This window comes from Cervus canadensis, chromosome 14 (genome assembly GCF_019320065.1).
Source record: "Cervus canadensis isolate Bull #8, Minnesota chromosome 14, ASM1932006v1, whole genome shotgun sequence".
In the NCBI taxonomy this organism is placed as follows: Eukaryota; Metazoa; Chordata; class Mammalia; order Artiodactyla; family Cervidae; genus Cervus; species Cervus canadensis.
In genome coordinates, this window is record NC_057399.1 from 12,977,236 (window position 1) to 12,996,402 (window position 19,167).

The 19,167-nt window shown below is 44.1% G+C and overlaps 1 protein-coding gene across 5 annotated transcripts in view; it reads left to right on the top strand.

The window, feature by feature from the left end:
• The window catches only part of GNE (glucosamine (UDP-N-acetyl)-2-epimerase/N-acetylmannosamine kinase), a 51,580-nt gene extending 35,041 nt beyond the window's left edge, over positions 1-16,539 (top strand). For all 5 annotated transcript variants that reach the window (XM_043487247.1, XM_043487251.1, XM_043487249.1 and 2 more), the window contains exons 4-12: positions 299-451; positions 884-1,096; positions 3,472-3,559; positions 4,297-4,507; positions 7,334-7,463; positions 7,793-8,014; positions 9,784-9,966; positions 12,491-12,607; positions 14,165-16,539. In XM_043487247.1, the coding sequence (XP_043343182.1) occupies positions 299-451; positions 884-1,096; positions 3,472-3,559; positions 4,297-4,507; positions 7,334-7,463; positions 7,793-8,014; positions 9,784-9,966; positions 12,491-12,607; positions 14,165-14,400 (1,553 nt within the window). In that variant the 3' untranslated portion in view covers positions 14,401-16,539. The remainder of the gene's footprint in view (positions 1-298; positions 452-883; positions 1,097-3,471; positions 3,560-4,296; positions 4,508-7,333; positions 7,464-7,792; positions 8,015-9,783; positions 9,967-12,490; positions 12,608-14,164) is intronic.
• Positions 16,540-19,167: the final 2,628 nt, after the last annotated feature.

A 19,167-nucleotide genomic window follows, 5' to 3' on the forward strand; every position in this document is an offset into this window, starting at 1 on the left:
TATTTTGGATTTTAAAACAATGAAGTCTAGTGTCTGCTATTTAAAGTTTTATATTTTGTTTGTGGTAGCAAGCACCTTTGTAAAATGTTAAAAGTTTGCTGAAGAATCCTTGGACTTGTTGCTAAAAGTTCTTATTGTTAGGTCCTAATTTACATGCCCTGCTTAGATTGTGACAAACTGTTTTTTCCTTAGAATTTTTAAAAGCATAGACTTCGGGGTCTTGCTTTTCAGAATTTGCTCCTTCCTCCTGTAAGATTCTTAATTAATGAAGCCATGTGATTTGATTTTCTTTAAACAGGTGATGATGTAAAACCTAAAGATTACATTGTTGCTCTCCAGCACCCTGTGACCACTGACATTAAGCATTCCATAAAAATGTTTGAATTAACATTGGATGCACTTATCTCATTTAACAAGCGGACCCTAGTTCTGTTTCCAAATATTGATGCAGGTAATTGAACTTGAAAGTATGCCACCTACCTTTCCAGTTTTTTGTTTCTATCATGTCTTCTTTTGACTGACATTCTTGTCCTGCTCATCTTATCATTGAAGGCCATTCTATTCTGAAATGTATTCTGATTTTCAAAGGATCACCAATTTTTCAGTAGATTGAAGAGTTTGTGATATTATTGTCAAGTCTAGTAGAAACTTAATAGGAAAGAAATACTTGTAAATCTCCACTCTGTATTTTCATGTTTAGTTTCTCCCCTCCAGTTTCCATCCATGAGAAAATGCAGTAGCCAACAGATATAAACTTTAGAAGCTGAGTGTCTCTAGGAAAGTAGTGATCCCACTGACCACAGTAGAATAGCCATTATTGTTATTTCTTGTGAACATTTTTCGTTTATCTCGTACACCATTTAACAGTTGGCTCTTTTCACAGGGAGCAAAGAGATGGTCCGAGTGATGCGGAAGAAGGGCATTGAGCACCACCCCAACTTCCGGGCCGTTAAGCACGTCCCGTTTGACCAGTTTATACAGCTGGTTGCCCACGCTGGTTGCATGATTGGGAACAGCAGCTGCGGGGTGCGCGAGGTTGGCGCTTTTGGAACACCTGTCATCAACTTAGGAACACGTCAGATTGGCAGAGAAACAGGTATTTACCTTTATCTTTCAGCTGACTAGGCTTACTACGTGTGTTTGCATTATTACAGGTATGCATGTATCAGTGCTGCCATACATGTTTATGAATAAATGAGTAAATGAGGTTAATGACCAACTGTAGCCTGAAACCTGTAGATAGTACACATATTACCAAAGTTTTTAGGGCTCTACTTGTATTTTTATTGTCTTTGTAATAGCAGAGCTAAAAGTTTCTTAGTTAATTATGGTCTTTGATAGTTGTGTTTAAGAATGTGTTTAAATGTTTAAGTATATGAATGCTAGCCTTTCATCTCCCTGGGCCCAGTAAAATGAAGGGAATCAACAATACCCTTACACTTTTGGTTTGAGCAGTGGGGGTTCTCTTTCCTGATACGGAGGACCCTGAAGAAGGAGCAGTTTGGGAGCAGGTAGGATTAAGACTTCTCTGCGCTGCGCTTAGTTGTGCCTGACTCTCTGCGACCCCATGGCCTGTAGCCCTCCTCTGTCCATGGGGATTCTCCAAGAATACTGGAGTGGGTTGCCATGCCCTCCTCCAGGGGATCTTCCCAGCCCAGCTCTCTTGCGCTGCAGGCGGATTCTTTACTGTCTGAGCCGCCAGGGAAGCCCAAGAATACTGGAGTGGGTAGCCTATTCCTTCTCCAGAGGAACTCCCCGACCCAGGAATTGAACCAGGGTCTCCTGCATTACAGGCGGATTCTTTACCAGCTAAACCACCAGGCAAGCCCAAGAGTTCTCTGATGGCCATGTTAAGTCTGAAATGCCTTTTAGATATGGGAGTGGAGATGGCAGGCTAGCAGCTATATTGTTCCAGGAAAAGCTGAAGTTGAAGATAGAACTTTGAGAGTGATTGGCAAATGGGTGGTGTTAGGATATCGGTTCAGCTGCTGTAACAGACACAAGAAAGTAGTGCCTCAAAAAGATTTTCTTTGTTTCTCACTGGTAAGTCATCGGAGACTTAGCTTCCATCTATCTTTTTTTTTTTTTCTGTCTGTCTTCTTGATGGTTGCTCCAGCTCTTGCTGTCACTTGACACTTTGGCACATTTTAGCCATTGGGAAAGGAGGAGAGGGGAAGATACCCTTCCCTCTAAAAGCACAACTTGGAAGTTGCAAGTATTTCTTCTTACATCCTATAGAGTGTTGTCACCTGGCCACATCCAAGGGAAGCTGAAAAATACGTATAATCTTTAGCTGGGTGATCAGATGCCAAACTAAAAATTCTGCTACTGGTACAAAGGAAATTGAGGATAATGGCACACTCTGCCAGGAATGGTACTGACATTTAAAACCAAGGGATGAAATGAGATTACCCAGGGGGGAACATGCAAATAGGGAAGAGAATGGAGCCCAGGACCAACCTCTGGAGTCTTTCTGATGAGGAGGGAAGAGCCAGGAGGAAAGACTGAAGAGGAGCTGCCAGAAGATCAGGAGTGTAATATCATTAAAGCCCAGAAAAGAAAGGGTTTCAAGGAGATGACGTTGAATGATGCCGAGAGCTCAAACAAGACGTGAACAGAGAATTGAACCCTGGATTTGGCACCAGGGTCATCTAGCAAAAGCAGTGTGTCCTTTCTGCCACCACACTCACACAAACACATGCTCTCCATCCTTTCCTTCTTCCCTGCTTTACATTGGAGGGTGTGGGGTGTGGGGTCACCCCTGCCTGTCCACTGCTCAGCCTTCTGTGTTCTAAATCCCCGCCCTCCTGCCTTCTCAAGGACTATCAGTCATCCTTTCTCTTCCATGTATCTTTAGCTTCCTTAGCATTTAAACATGCCTAGGCCTCTGGTATCTTAAAACTACAAAACAACCCCTTCCCTGACCCCACACCTCTCCCTAGCCACTACCCTTCTGCTCTTCTCTTCTTCATAGCCAAGTCCACTGAAAAACATGTCATTGTCACTGTATTTACTCCCTCAAATTGGTGAGAAAATGTATGGAGAGAATGTGCCTGTATTAACAGCTGACTGGCCAACTGACTGATGCCCTAGCCTGACCAGCTGATCCAGCAACTGGCTGAGTAGATGGAAGTCAGGGCAGATGGAGAGAGTGGATGTGCTGGATGACTTTGTGAGTGGCAAGTGGATACTGGATTAATTACCTTATTTATTTCAATGATGAAACCAAAGCTTGATTTATTCTCTTTGGGAATAAAGGAATCTATGGCCCTCAAGTATCTGATATATGGAAATATTGCCGAGAGTGCTTGCAAAGGTATAAAGTAGAAAAGTTCATTTCTCTAATAGAAGACGACTTGTTTGAAGCCTTCTGGGTTTCAGGACTAATTATGAGCACGACACACTGCTCATTTCTGTCTTCTCTGGTTTCTCCCACTTCTGAATCACCATGACGTCACTGGACTTACCTAGGGGAGAATGTCCTTCATGTCCGGGATGCTGATACCCAAGACAAAATATTGCAAGCATTGCACCTTCAGTTTGGTAAACAGTACCCTTGGTGAGTGTATACTTTTAAAGTGATTTAAAAGGGGAGCTGCCTTAGGCACCATTTTCAAACTGTTTAGTCATCCTAACAGCATTCTCATTCTGCATTCTTAGGGGTCCCTGTCTGCTGGTGAGATAGGGCTTGTTAATACCGCTGTGACTCTACCAAGGGTTCCAGTGGAGAATAATTTATTTGTCTTAATTAATGTAGCACTTCTACCAGGAAATATTGCTTTAGCCTATTTTGAATTTCTGTAAGTATTAGAAAATAATGTAACTGATTTTCTTTAAAAATAGTACATTTCAGCATTTTAATTTAGACTATCCTTTCTGTTTCAAATTAAAGACGTTTTCCTTTACTTGAACCTTTTTTTCTGAAAATAACTTTTTCCCCATAAAAGTAAGGATAAAAAGCAAAAAAATACTTCTTTTTTTAACTATCCCAAACTATGATATATTGGTTTAAAAGAGATAATTTTCCTTTGATCTTATTGGCATTTTTGTTAGTGATATCTCAGTCTGGAAATAGTTGTATTTCAGTCAACAGTGGTTTTAGATATTCCATTGATAATATGAAGGTATTTAAGTAAGTGTTGCTGAAGAGATCCAGGTGTTGTTTTATATTTTAAAGGGAAAAAGCCCAAACTATTAATTACCTGAAGTTTCAGATTCCAGTAATACTGTGTCTTCCATATAATTTAATATGTGCAAGAGAAACATTTAATTTAGTTGACTTTTTGGACATTGCAGTTCAAAGATATATGGGGATGGAAATGCTGTTCCAAGGATTTTGAAGTTTCTCAAATCTATTGATCTTCAAGAGCCACTACAAAAGAAATTTTGTTTTCCTCCTGTGAAGGATAACATCTCTCAAGATATTGACCATATTCTTGAAACTCTAAGTGCCTTGGCTGTTGATCTTGGCGGGACGAACCTCCGAGTTGCAATAGTCAGCATGAAGGTAAAATAACTCCTAAGGTTATAACTTTATATCCCACATGAGTAGTTGATTTTCTTAAAGTATGGTTGGAAGGTAGGACTATAAACATACACAAGAGCTTGTAATCATTTGCCAATAGTATTGACTTAAAGGTCCATCACAATGCTTGTCTTACTATTTTACTAATCACTAACATTTTGAAGAGGTAAATTCTCAAGGAATTCAAGTTTGTAGATTTGAGTCGACAATGGGAGACCCATTAGACACCAGAGAGGGCATCTACCATGCAGGGGACCTGAAATGCTACACTCAGTAACAGCATGGAGCATGTTGACTACTCTCTCTGCCCTGGGGAGGGTATCTTCAGATGGTGAGGGGAATTGCTTCTCCTCTGGATCATGATTTTAGTTGAATTCAGCATACCTTCAATCTCTTAAGCAAACCAGCACCATAACTTTGACAGAGCCTTTATAAAACACCAAAACATCCGTGTGAAAATAATCTTCGATGATATAACAAGGAAGAATAAAATTACCAGAAAAATCTTTGAAATGTTATAGGTGTATGAAGTTTCAGGAGTCCATGAGAAATATAAAGGACTTTAAACACAAAGTTGTTTAGATCAATTTAAAAAAAGCGAAACAAAACATGATTTTATCTAGTGAAGCCAAAGGGCCTCCTTTATAAATTTTTTTTTTCTTTTGGGCCACACTGCATGGCTTGTGGGATCTCATTCCCTGACTAGGAATTGAACTCAGGACCTTGGCAGTAAAAGTGTGGAATCCTAATCACTGAACCGCCAGGGAATCCCCTATAAATGTATTAATAGGGAACTTCCTTGGTGATTCCTTCCAAGAATCTGCCTGTCAATGCAGGGGACATGGGTTCAGTCCCTGCTCGAGGAAGGTTCCACATGCCTTAGGAGCGGCTAAGCCTGTGCGCCACAACGGCTGAGCCCAAGTGCCCCAGCAACAAAGACCCAGAGCAGCCAAAAACTAAATAAATAAATTAATTTTAAAAATATTACTAGAAAAACATTTTCTTAACATATGATGATGATGATGATGTGAGGTTGCTCAGTAGTGTCCAACTCTTTGCGACCCCATGGACTGTAGCCCACCAGCCTCCTCCATCCATGGGATTTTCCAGGCAGGAGTACTGGAGTGGGTTGCCATTTCCTTCTCCAGGGTTCTTAACATATATTCCATATCAATGACCAACACCCTCAATAGTGGCAGGTCTAAAGATACTCTTATTAAAATCAAGTGGAAAAGGATATTTTCTGCAACATTATTTAACATAATTCTCAGAGTTAGGAAGGGAGTAAAGCAAGGAATGAACAGCAAAAATGGCAGTTGTGCACAGGATAAAAAAAACGTTACTTGCAGATAATATGAATAAACCAACAAGCTTGTAAAATAACACAACTGAGTAAAATCGTTAGATATTATGATAAATATGTAAGTATCAGTAACTTTTACTTATATGAAATTGCAGATAAAGATTTGAGTTTTTCTGTAGGTGAGTATTTATCAACCCTGATTGCACATTATTAGTGTTACATGGAAGCTTTAAAAAATTGTATGGATGCCTGGCCCCCACACCAGACTAGTTAGATGCCAGTCTCTGGGGGTAGGGACCAGGCATCAATATTTGTTCAAAGCTTTCCAGGTGATTCTGATGCACAGTGAAGGTCAAGAAGCACAAGGAGGTTTATTTTTAGTGACAATCATTAGTGACAGTTTTAACCCTTGGAAATGGATAAAAAGCCATTAATGAGCTTCTCTGGTTGCTCAGTGGATAAGAATCTGCCTGCCAGTGCAGGAGACATGGGTTTGATCCCTGATCCGGGAAGATCCCACATGCCAGAGCAGCTACGCCTGTGCAGCACAACTACTGAGACTGTGCTTTGAGCCCGGGCGCTGCGGCCACCGGAGCCCCGCAGCGCTCTGGGGCCCGGGCGCTGCGGCCGCCGGAGCCCTATGGTTCTCTAGAGCCCGCGTTCTGCAACAAGCCACCGCAGAGAGAGGCCCACGCACCGCAGCTAGAGAGGAGCCCACACAGCAGTGAAGACCCAGCACAGCCAGAAATAAATGCATTTTTTAAAAAAGTCATTCGTAACAGAAGAATGGAAAAAGAGACATATTTAGAACAACATAACTTCTAAGAAAAATCTAAACCAGAAAACTATGTGACCTATATAAAGAACATCTAAAAACTATAAAATAGAAAGCCTTGAAAAATCTCCTGGATGGGAGTGCTGAGTATTTTTTAAATGCCAAGAGTTTCCAAATTGAGTTTAACATAATTTTAGTCAACATTTCAGTGACGTTTTTTAAAGTTTAACAACATTTTCTGAAATTTACTTAGAATACACAAGTGGGAAGAGCACAGAAAAAAAATTTAAAAACAAGAATAGTTAGGAGGGACTGTGTCACCAAGCACAGTAATTTAATAAACATCATGGTTCGATACCATTATTGGCTTCAGTTATAGGAGATGATTAATGTTTACTTAGCATTTTTATTGAGTTGCTTCAGTATTTAAACAGGGAATTTTATCAGCCTGAAAGAGTAAAATATGATCTTTTAGTGAAGATTCAGATTAGCCAGAAGAGAGGGCCCACCTGGCTGGCTGTGGAGCTGTCATTGCTTCAGTGGCTTCCTAGAAACTAGTTGGGTGTAACCTAGGGCTGGCCCAAGCCAGCAAGGGTTCTCTTCCCAAGCAGTCATCTGAGTCTGCAGTACTGTGCTAAAGCAATGTCTGACTTATCATGAAAAAGGTCAGAGATTCACTGTATACTCCTCAGCTAAGACCAGTGAGACAGATCTGGTTTTTCTCTTTCAGGGTGAAATAGTTAAGAAGTATACTCAGTTCAATCCTAAAACGTATGAAGAGAGGATTAATTTAATCCTACAGATGTGTGTAGAAGCCGCAGCAGAAGCTGTAAAACTGAACTGCAGAATTTTGGGAGTAGGTGAGACTGAATTACATGTCCAAGCATGTTCACTGCCACATACAAAGTGTGCTCAGTTCTGATGCGTGACGTGGAACGTCAGGTCACCGTCGCGTGTGTAGACGGCTCCAGTCCCGCCTGTGGGCCCTCCGCAAACATTGTGAAAAGCATCATGGAACTGTCAGTCTGTGGGGGGGCACAGGTTTAGCCTTACATTACCTTGCAGTCCTTGGTAATGTCTGTTTTAGGAGATCTTGGGTGAATAATTTGTGTTCTAAGCCCAGAAAGCCAGCATAGTCTCTGAGATTGCTCAACAGAATTATTTTCCTTGTGTTTGTTGGGGAGCTCAGGCATTTCCACAGGTGGCCGTGTAAACCCTCGGGAAGGAATTGTGCTGCATTCAACCAAACTGATTCACGAATGGAACTCTGTGGACCTCAGAAGCCCCCTGTCTGACACTTTGCATCTCCCTGTGTGGGTAGACAATGATGGCAACTGTGCTGCCCTGGCAGAAAGGAAGTTTGGCCAAGGAAAAGGCCTTGAAAACTTTGTGACGCTCATCACAGGCACAGGTAAGAGGGGTAGAGACGGCCGCTTCGGATCTTGGGTGTGTGCTGGGCACCTTCACCACTCAGGCAGTCTTCACCTTCCCTCCCTGCTTGAGTAAGCCTGTAGGTGAGAGCTGAGGATGCCCAGGGCTTTTCTGGGCATGTGCCCGGCCCTGGGCATGAATGTGACCTTCTAAATTGCCAGGAATCGTCAGAGCTCTTCAAAGCCCTTATTCCCCAGAGCTTCTCACTGCTGGTTCCCCAGCTTTTCTTCCCACTCTCTTTGGTTTGTCACAACTATCATCCATTGCCCTAAGCAGTAGAAACTAATAAGTCTATCTTGCCTTTAAATGTCTTTGACAAGTGCCCCCTGGGTAGGCCCTCAGCCCTGGGAGAGTTCTGAGGAGGGTGAGATAGAGACCAGCCCTTTGAGCTCGTCCTCCGGGAGCCACCAAGCAGGTCTCCAGTGTTGCCGTCCGTACTGGGAATGCAGGCTGTAACTCATGGCCGTTGCCAAGCTGGGAGGTGAAGGGTGGGGGTGATGGGACCAGGAGATGCCAGAAATCCCTAAGACTCAGCTGTTTTCTCTCAATTCCCCTGTTTGCTGTAAATGTTTGGTTAGTTTCCAGAGTTCCAAAAAGAGTTGATTCTGACAGTTTTTACTAGTTTATCATTGCTTTAGTGGAGGGGTGGACTTTTGGAGTTCCTCCTTGGTCACTTCTGCTGATGTTCCAATTCGTTTTTCAAACGAGGAAACGGATTCAGCCAGTCAGTGTTGGAGGCGACCCTCAGTCTCCGCGTTCCTCACTGCAAACCCTGTGTGCTGTTCACCTCCACGTCAGAGCCCCTCCCCACGCGGTCGTGCCCTTGGTCCCAGACGCGGTGCTGACAGCTCGGATGTCACTCCCCAGTTCAGAGGAGTGCGTGCCTAGTCGCTGCAGTCCTGTCCGACTCTGCGACCCGATGGACCATGGCCCGCCAGGCTCCTCTGTCCCTGGGATTCTCCCGGAGAGAACACTGGAGTGGGTTGCCATTTTTCTCCAGTGATACCCTGCAGAGAGGAGTGCGGCTTGAGGAGTAGGCGCCACAGAAAGTAAGAGAGGGCAGCTCTAAAATGCAGCACCCATTCAGGCAGAAGGCCCTTTCTAACTCCTCAGCTCCATGACCAAAAAAATTCACTGATATTCATAATTGTTGAATCATACATTTTTAGACAAGGTGGCATTAAGAAGAGCCAAAACTATTTACTATTTTGTTTAAGAAAGCAGGTGTTTAAAAAAAAAAAAAAGCAGGTGGTGTATGAAACCTTTTAAAAAGCTTATCTTATCTCAGATTTCCCCCAAGGCAGAGCCTGAGGCAGGAGTTTGGTGTGGGTGTTTTATTTTGGAGGTGACTCTGAGACACAGGAATGAGGTGGTGGGGAGAGTGGAGCAGCAGGAGAACCATGAGAAGGCGCATCATCAGAGCTACCTCGGAAGCCTGCCTGTGAGCAGTGTGCTTCCGGGGCTGCTAGGCTCTCCCTTGAGTGCTAGAGAGGACCTGGGTGAGAACCAAGTTGAAATCACAGTGACTCCAAGCAGATGCAACACAGGGCGTCAGAGGATCAGCTAAACATTTCCATCCAAAAGGATTCCAGGTGGCGTTTTGGTGCCTGGTGAAGTTTTAGCTGTTTCAGGAAGCAGGCGCCACACAGGACCTTCAGATACATCCTGAAGCCTGGTAGACAGGAGGCAGGGCTCAGCTTTCTGTGTCGGGCGCAGAGCCGCGTCAGTGACTGGCGTCTCTCACCGCAGGGATTGGCGGGGGCATCATCCATCAGCATGAACTGATCCACGGCAGCTCCTTCTGCGCCGCAGAGCTGGGCCACATCGTGGTGTCCCTGGACGGGCCTGACTGCTCCTGTGGAAGCCACGGCTGTATTGAAGCCTACGCCTCCGGAATGGCCTTGCAGCGGGAAGCCAAAAAGCTACATGACGGTGGGTTTCTTTCACCTGACGGATAAATAGCCAAGTGGTAGATATTTTCGAAGTAGATACTCCAAAAAGGGCTGAATGCTGGAAGCCAGAACTTTCAAGCTTTTCACTCTCTAGAGGAAAGTCAGGACTCCGCATACTGAAGCTCAGAGCCTCCCTGGTCTTGACCCCGATTAACACTCTTCCCCTCCAGCAGTGGACAGGGACTAGGGTCTTGAGCTCCAGGAGAGCAGGGGAGATTGCTTTCATTTTTGTCTTCTCAACCCCTGACACAGGTTGGGTATCTTAATACAGATTTAATGGAGAAGTAAATGGATAAACATACACAATTTTTCAAGTCTGAGAGGTCTTTTGCATTATAGCTGTTTCTGGACATGTTATAAAAATCAGGATGGTTTCCAGTCTAATATAAGAGGGAATCATTTAATGTCATTACAATATGGTGTGTCAAGGGCACTGAGGATGATGGCCAGGGAGCATAGATGCATACAGGAGGCACATCAGTGTCCCCCCCAGCCCTCTCCATATAGGGAAGGGAGCCTTAGGCTGTCTAGTTGAAAGTCAGAGGGTAAGTCGAATTACTGAGGCAAGTTTGGATGAGCCAGGCAGCACTTCCAAGCATAGGAAACAGAGGTGTTGGTGCATAACGGCAAGGCAGGGTATAGCCAGAGGTTTGCCAGGACCAGCAGCTAATTGGAGAAGCCACTAAAAAATTTTAGGGAAAAAGACAGATCTGAATTTTAGGTTGTTCACCAAACTTCTGTTTTCTGGGAAGACAGTGATAGTTGAATGGAGGATGGCTTTCAGGGGGACAGTGCTGTGTGTGACTTGCAGTGTTTGGTTGGGAACATAAGAGAAGGAGCAGTCTGGCAGAAGATGATGGTTGGGAACCAGTGGGGTGTGAGGAGCAGTGCGCAGAAGGCAGCTGGCCACCGGGACCTGATGCTCAGGAGAGGTGATGGGGCTGGACTTGGAATCCTTGGCATTGAGGTGGTTCTTAAGCCTGTGAGTGAGACCTGGAGTGAGATGAACTGAGGGTGGAATCCAGCGAAACGTCAGTACTTGTAGGCAGAGAGGAAAACCAGGAGAGGGTCAAGCCACAGGCACCAAAAGGGAGAGAGCGGTGGGCAGTGTCAAGTGCTGAGGACAGGGAAACCGGAAAGTTCACTGGTTTGACCCTGAGGACGGGCACCATTTGGAGCCCTGAAAACTGTGATTTCCCACCTCATTTGTATCACCAACCCCCTAAGAAGTCTAAGTGCTTGGACACTTTTTCCTGATCATTCCACCCCAGGAAACTCGAATACCGCAGATACGTTGTTTGTTTATGTACTCTCTGTATAAAAAGAGAAGCTTTTTGCCCCCAAGAATCAGTTTTTGCCCTCATGGGGATAAATGCTTAAAGAAGTTTGGTCAGGTAGTGGGAGCAGAAAACGGACTACCCTGAGGAGGAGGGAAGGATGCCTCGAGGGCGAGGAATCTGGGTGCTCGCATGGGTGGAAGGGAGACAGCGAGGGCGCAAGGAGACAGCGGGAGCAGAAGTGAGCGTTGAGAACACAGGAGAGGATCAGTGGGGGAGCCCTTACAAGGCCCCTGGGGAGGCAGGGGGCAGTGAGCTGCAAAGCCCAAGTGGAGGGTGCGAGGAGAGAGCCAGGGTGTGAGAACACAGCCCTGTTCATAGGCAGGGGCAGGAGAGTAAGGGAGCTCCTGCCTGGAGGTGTCCTCTGTCTAAAGTCAGAGGTGCCGGTAGTGGGGGCAGGGATGGACAGTCTGAGGAGATGAAGGCTGAGAAGGGCTATGAAGGGGAATGGCAGGGTGGGCAGGGCGGCTGTGAGGGCCCCTGAAGATAGGAAGCCCCCAGCTTTTGTCTAGATAACCGTCTGCTTGGTTGGGATTTTCTCCCATCAGAGATGGAGCAACAGCCGATGAGGAGGGAGAGTGATCTAGGTTGGTGACTTGGCAGCGTCGGGGTAGATAACAACGGAGATATATACATTCATTTAGCATTTCCTCTGGCCAGCGGCTGGAATCCTGCGAGGGTAGGCCTCGTCACCCTAGTCTTAGAAGAGAAACGTGTGGAGGCGACGCATGTGGGCAAGGTGGCACAGCCGGCGCCGGCGGAGCTGACAGCTGAACCCAGGCCTGTCAGCTTCTGAGGCGCTGGGCCCTCCTGCTGTGGGGCACTGGCAGCGGCCTGGCATCTCAGCTAGACAAGGAAGGGGATGAATGCAGAGGAGTTCTGGTAATTTGGAGGAAAAAACACTTCACGACTGTTTAATACAGAATGGAGAAGCGAGGGAGGATTTTCTAGTTAGAGAAGTTTTGGATGATGTATAACCAGGCAGCAAAGGCCTCTTTGGCAGATGTATATTTATGATGATTGCAAAGCTTTGCAAGTGTGAAAAAAGATGATCATCTTCCCACTTGGGGGCCTGCTGCCCACAGACACAGTTGTAAGTGTGGCCTTCCCACGGGGCTGCTGCAGCTCGTGAATGACTGCTGCTCCTTCTCGCCTCTGCCCAAACAGAAGACCAGCTCTTGGTGGAAGGGATGTCCGTGCCAAAAGATGAGGCTGTGGGCGCACTCCATCTCATCCAGGCTGCAAAACTGGGCAACGCGAAGGCCCAGAGCATCTTAAGAACAGGTGAGCACACGGCCCTGGGCAGCTCTGCCTGGGGGGAGCCTGGAGTGCCCGCAGGTGCCCAGCCGGCCTCAGGATCAGTGCTCTGTCGTGTCTGTCCAGAGGTAATTTTTCTGCTTACTGAGACAACAAGGAATCGCATTCAAGGTATTTGGTAGCATTGCCTTTTTATTTTTTAATTGGAGTATAAATGCTTTACAGGGTTGCATTTCCTGCTGTACAGCAGTGTAAATCAGCTCTAAGTGTGTATATATGTATCTCCCCTCCCTCCCACTCCCCCCATCCTCCTCTACGTCATCACAGAGCAGGAGCTGAAGCTTCCCACCAGCTATTTCACACGTGGTGGTGTATACATGTCAATGCGTCCCACTTCTCCCCTCCCCACCCCTCGTGTCCACAGATCCATTCTGTGTCTGCATCTTGCTCTGCAAGCAGGTTCATCAGTACCATTTTTCTAGATTCCATATGTATGCGTTAATCTGTGATATTTTTCTCTTTCTGACCTACTCTGTGACAGACTCTAGGTTCATCCACATCACTACAACTGGCTCAATTTTGTTCCTTTTTATGGCTGAGTAATATTCCGCTATATTTATGTACCGCAGTGCCTTTATCCATTCGTCCGCTGATGGACGTCTACGTTGCTTCCCTGTCCTGGCTGTTGTAAACAGTGCTGTAATGAACATTGGGGTACATGTGTCTTTTCGATTATGGTTTTCTCAGGGTACATGCCCAGTAGCGGGATTACTGGGTCATGTGGTAGTTTTATCTTCAGTTTTTAAGGAACTTCTTCTGTTCTCCATGTTTAGTTTTTTAAAGACCTTCCTTACTATTCTCTGTAGTGGTTCTATCAATTTATATTCCCACCAATAGTGCAAGAAGATTTCCTTTTTTCCATACCCTCTCCAGCATTTACTGTTTGCAGACTTTCTGATAATGGTCATTCTGACTGGTGTGAGGTGACGCCTCATTGTGGCTTTGATCTGCATTCTGCAGTGATGAGCGATGTTGGGCACTGTTTCGTGTGCTCGCTGCCGTCTGCGTGTCGTCTTTGGAGAACGGTCTGTGTGGGCCCCCTGCCCGTCTCCTGACTGGGCCGTCTGCAGCACTGTCTCCCTCTCCCCTTGTGTCTCTGCTGGGTCTTCGCTGCGGCTCAGGCTCTGTCGAGTTGCAGCGTGCAGGCTTTTGATTGCAGTGGCCTCTCTTGGTGGGCAGTGCGGGCTGCAGGGCACACAGGCTTCAGCAGTTGCAATGCATGGGCTTAGCAGCTGCGGCTTATGGGCTCTGCAGCGCAGCCTCAGCTGTTGTGGCACATGGGCCTAGTTGCCCTATGGCATGTGGGATTTTCCCAGATTAGGGATCGAACTTGTGTCCCCTGCACCGGCAGGCGGATTCTTAACCACTAGATCACCAGCAAAGTCCATAAACAGCTGTAAAAGCACTGCTTCCCATGAGGCCGTGTAGGTGAACTATTCCTGGCTAGTGCCCTTTTCACATTCCTCTTTGACTTTGGATTGGGCTCTCTCCCAAAAACTTATTTTAATTTTTGTTTTCCTGTAGCTGGAACAGCTTTAGGTCTTGGGGTTGTGAACATCCTCCACACTATGAATCCTTCCCTTGTGATCCTCTCTGGAGTCCTAGCCAGTCACTACATCCACACTGTCAAAGACGTCATCCGCCAGCAAGCCTTGTCCTCGGTTCAGGATGTGGACGTGGTGGTTTCAGATTTGGTGGAACCTGCTCTGCTCGGCGCCGCCAGCATGGTTCTGGACTACACGACTCGCAGGATCTACTAGGCCTCCCGGGAATGCACGAGGACAGAGATGCAAGAGCTCCTTGGTGGAACCAGGTTGTCTCCTAGATGAGCATTTCTTATTAGGCAACCTGGCAGGTGACTACGGCAGAGAAGTGTTTGCTTTTAGTCTCCTCCTCCAAAGTCACTTTTCCCAACCTGATTTTGTAGATGCTGCTCCTCCTGGGGTTATTTCAGCTCAAACCTTGTCACACTCTTCTGTGCCAAAAGGAGCTACAACAGTAGCCAAGGATGCCTTGGGACTCCGTTTACTAGATGTACCACTCAGACCTGCAGGCCTTGCTTGGGGTGGGACCTTGATACTGGAGTTTTGAGTTATTAATCCTTCCTCCTCTGACCCTAAATTCAGAACACAGAAAGGGATCCAGTCAGGGAATGGAAAGAAATCCCACCACAAAAGGCTAAAGTAAACTCTTAAAAAGCAGTTTTATTGAGGTATTTTTTTAAGTGCACAATTCGGTAAGTTTTGACATCTATATGAAATCATGGCCACAATCAAGATATCAGGTGTATCTCTCACTGCTGTACGTCACTTGCTGAAAGATGTCGTTTGCTATTACTCTCTCAGAATCTTGAGCAACTGTAGATCGGGGTCTGAATTACAGTGGCCTTAGGGACCTTGTCCTTATCTTCTTAAGGACTGCTGAGAAGCCACTAGGACTTAGCCTCTGAAAGGAGATTAACCACCCCAGAAGGATCTTTGTTGCTGAGAACAGGCGTCTCTCTTCAGCAGCTTTTCACGTGGTGTTGAATATGGCTGGAGTACTGATAAAGGCAGGGTTTGTTGTGCGTCATATACCTAGAGCCCTGGAGGCTCAGACTTACGGTCTGCCTACAAGGTGGGAGACCTGGGTTCAATCCCTGGGTCAGGAAGATCTCCTGGAGAAGGAAATGGCAACCCACTCCAGTGTTCTTGCCTGGAAAATCCCATGGATGGAGGAGCTTGGTAGGCTACGGTCCGTGGGGTCACAAAGAGTCAGACACGACTGAGTGACTTCACTTTTGCCCAGAGCCCACATCTGTGAATCTGGATTCTGGCTAAATACGATTCCACGCCTGTACTGGTGTCAAGATACAGAGGCCAAGGTTCTTGCTATCAATTTCCACCTGGAAGAAATACTAATAGCCACCACTTATTAAGTGCCTACTGTGTGCTAGGCTCTGAACTTGGTGCTTCATATACATTATTCTAAATTCTCACAACCAGTAAGGTAGGTGTTTTAATTCCCATTTTATAGAACCCCAAACTAAGTCTTAAGTGGTGTGCCTAGAGCCACGTGGCTAATGAGTCTTAAAGATAAGGTTTGAGGCAGGTCCCTCTGTGCTTTTTCTGCTAAGCTACACAAGCTCTATTCATATCAAAATCTTCCAAAGTGCAAATATATTCTGATTTATTCCAGGCTACCGAAAGCTTTCACAGTATCTCAGTAGCAAATGAATTGCTTTATCCTTGACACTCTCAGTGATGAATTTAATAAAATATTCTTGTATGCTGTGGAAATTTTGCCAATATAGTATTTCGTCTAGTGACAGGTTTTTATGGGTACTTTTAGACAATCTAAAAATTAGCGTATGTTTTTAAGATTTATTATTTTAGGAAAACTTGAAGGTTTCTACAACATATTATTTCACTTGTTCACATATGAAGGAATCAAGATTATTGTATTTGAATTCCTTCCTTCCTGGTGGGTTAATGTGAAAAGAGGTTGGCTGATTCCTAGAACTCTGTCAGCTCTGAAATAATCTCCAGGTCCTGGTTGAAACATTCCACGTTGATTCCTGGGAAGGAAGCTTGATGGCTTGGCCACCAGTGTCTGGGGCCAGTCAGTGTACTGTGAAGGGGCATCCGTTGTTCCTTGGTGAAATCTACAACCACTGTATATACCAGACAGTTGCATTGCTATCAAGTTTCATACCAAATATTTGGAAGAATGGTACTGAATCTATAAAACCAGATCTCCATTTTTATTAAATTCATGGAAAAGCTAATATATTCCAACATAATTATTACGACAAGCTAAAATGATCACATTTTAATTTATTTTAATGTAAATATTTTTATGTTACTGTTCTGAGCCAAATTCTAAAGAAAAAATAAATTATTTCCTTGTGGAAATCCTGACATTTTTCTATTTTGTTTTGTTCTTAATTAGCTCATTAGCTAAAAACATTTCCCTCCCAAAGAGATTTGTTATACTCCTTACTATTTGAAGGTCATATAACTTCTTTAAGGCATTTAATATTGACTTAACAATCTCCCCCAAAAAAACCTTGTTAATAGATAGCATTGTTATATAACTTAAAAAATATATATATTGCAAAATGATCACCACAGTTTAGCTAACATCATCACAATCCATAGTTAAAAGAGTTTTTTTCCTTGTGATGAGGACTTTTAAGATTGAATTTAGTAGCAACTTTCAAATATGCCTTATGGTATTATCAACTATAGTTGCCATGCTGTATATTACATCCCTGTAACTTATTTTGTAACTGGAAGTTTGTAGCTTTTAACCCTCTACACCCACTCCCCACCTCCCAACCCTATCTGTGGCAACCACCAATTTGTTCTCTGTGAGCTGGGTTTTATTTTTTTTAGATTCCACATAGCACTTAGATCATATGGTATTTGTCTTTCTTGGTTTGATGTTTTACTTATTTAGTATAATGCCCTCAAGGTCTATCCATGTTTCACAAAGGGGAAGATTTCTTTTTTTTAAATGGCTGAATACTATTCTATCATATATATTTACACCACATTTTATCCACTCATTTGTTGATGAACACTTAGGTTGTTCCCATTACCTTGACTATGTAAGACTGCATATGCCTCTTAGAGTTAAGTGCTTCTGTTTTCTTTAGATAAATACCCAGAATTGTAATTGCTGGATCGTATGGGAGTTCATTTTCAATTTTTTGAGGACCCTCCGTACTGTCTTCCATAGTGGCTGCACCAGTTTACATTCTCACCAACAGTGCACAGGGCTCCCTTTCTCCTCCTCTCCTCCTCTCCTGTTACTTCTTGTCTTTTTGACAAGAGCCATCCTAAGAAATGTGAGGTGGTATCTCGTGGTTTTCATTTTCATGATTAGTGATATTGAGCACCTTTTTCATTTACCCATTGGCCAGCTATATCTCTTCTTTGGATAAATGTCTATTCAAATCCTCTGCTCATTTTTAAATTGTTTTTATGCTATTGAGTGTGAGTTCTTCACATATTTTGGATATGAACCCCTTACTGTATATGTGATCTGTAAATATTGTCACCCTTTCAGTAAGCTGTCTTTTTGTTGATAGTTTTCATTTTGCTGTGCAGAAGCTTTTTTGCTTGATGTAGTCCTGCTACCTGACGTGTGAGTTTATTTATTCTTTATTTATTTTTCATTGATCCATGTGTCTGTTTTTATGCCAATTACTGTTTTCATTACTATAGCTTTGTAATATGATTTGAAATCAGGGAGAGTGATGCTATCAGCTTTGTTCTTTCTCAAGATTGCTGTGGCTATTCAGGTCTTTTGTATTTCCATACAAATTTTAGGACTGTTTTATCCTTGTGAACAAAATGCCATTGGAATTTTGATAGGCTACATTGAACACATAGATTGCTTTGTGTAGTATGGACATTTCAACAGTATTGATTCTTCCAGTCCATGAGCATGAAGTCTGTTTAAATTTCTTTCATTGGTGTCTGCTAGTTTTTAGTGTTGGTTATATTTATTCCTAGGTATTTTATTTTTTGATGCAGTTGTAAATGGGACTGTTTTAATTTCTATTCCTGACAATTTGTTATTAGTATATAGAAATGCAACAAATTTCTGTAATTGTTTTTATACCCTACAACTTAATTCATTTATTAGTTGTTATTAGTAACAGTTTTTTGGTGGAGTTTTTAAGAGTTTTTTGTATATAAAGTCATGTCATCTGCAAATAGTGGCAGTTTTATTTCTTCCTTTCCAATGTGGGTGTTTTTTATTTTTTCTTGCTCAAGTGCAGAAACTAAACGCTGAGCACTCAGTGAGTTCTTGGACCAACTCCTTCCTTTTTATGAAGCCCCATGTGGGTAATGCAGGCATTAGAGACAATTCAGTTACCACTGCTGTGGAACAAACCACCTCAAAACTTAAGAGGCTTAAACAGTCATCATTTTCTCTCATGGTTTCTGTGGGTCAGGAATTTTGGAAAGGCTCTACCTGGCAATTCTGACTCAGGGCATCTGATGCGCTTGCAGTTAGGCAGTGGCTGGGGCTGGAATAGGGCTGGCCATGCGTCTCTCTTTGCTTGCAGTTTCAGGGTCTCTCCACATAGGCTGGTTTGGGCTTCCTCATAGCATGGCGGCCTCAGGGTGGTAGAGATTTTTACATGGCAGCTCAAGGACTATCAGCTTGTTTGTTCCAACAAACCAGCCGTAAACTGTCGCCCTAACAACCTAGCCTGGAAACATATAGCATTACTTCTGTCATATGATGCAGTCACCCCTCATTTGGACAAAGTCAGACTTGCCGTATCTACCTTCAGCACACCCATCCTATGTGAGATGCAAAACCAAGCCAGATGACACCATCAAGACATTATCAAAAGGTAAGCTGTCCCACGTAGAGAGGGTCATGGGAGCTCAGGGGAAAGGAAAGGCATCACGTAAGTGGCCTTTGAGCTAGTTCTTAAACCCGATTATGATCTTTTCAATGACGTTAGCAAGGCCTAGAAGCAACAAATGGTCGGCGAACAGCAGCAAGCAACTGCTTGACTGCCA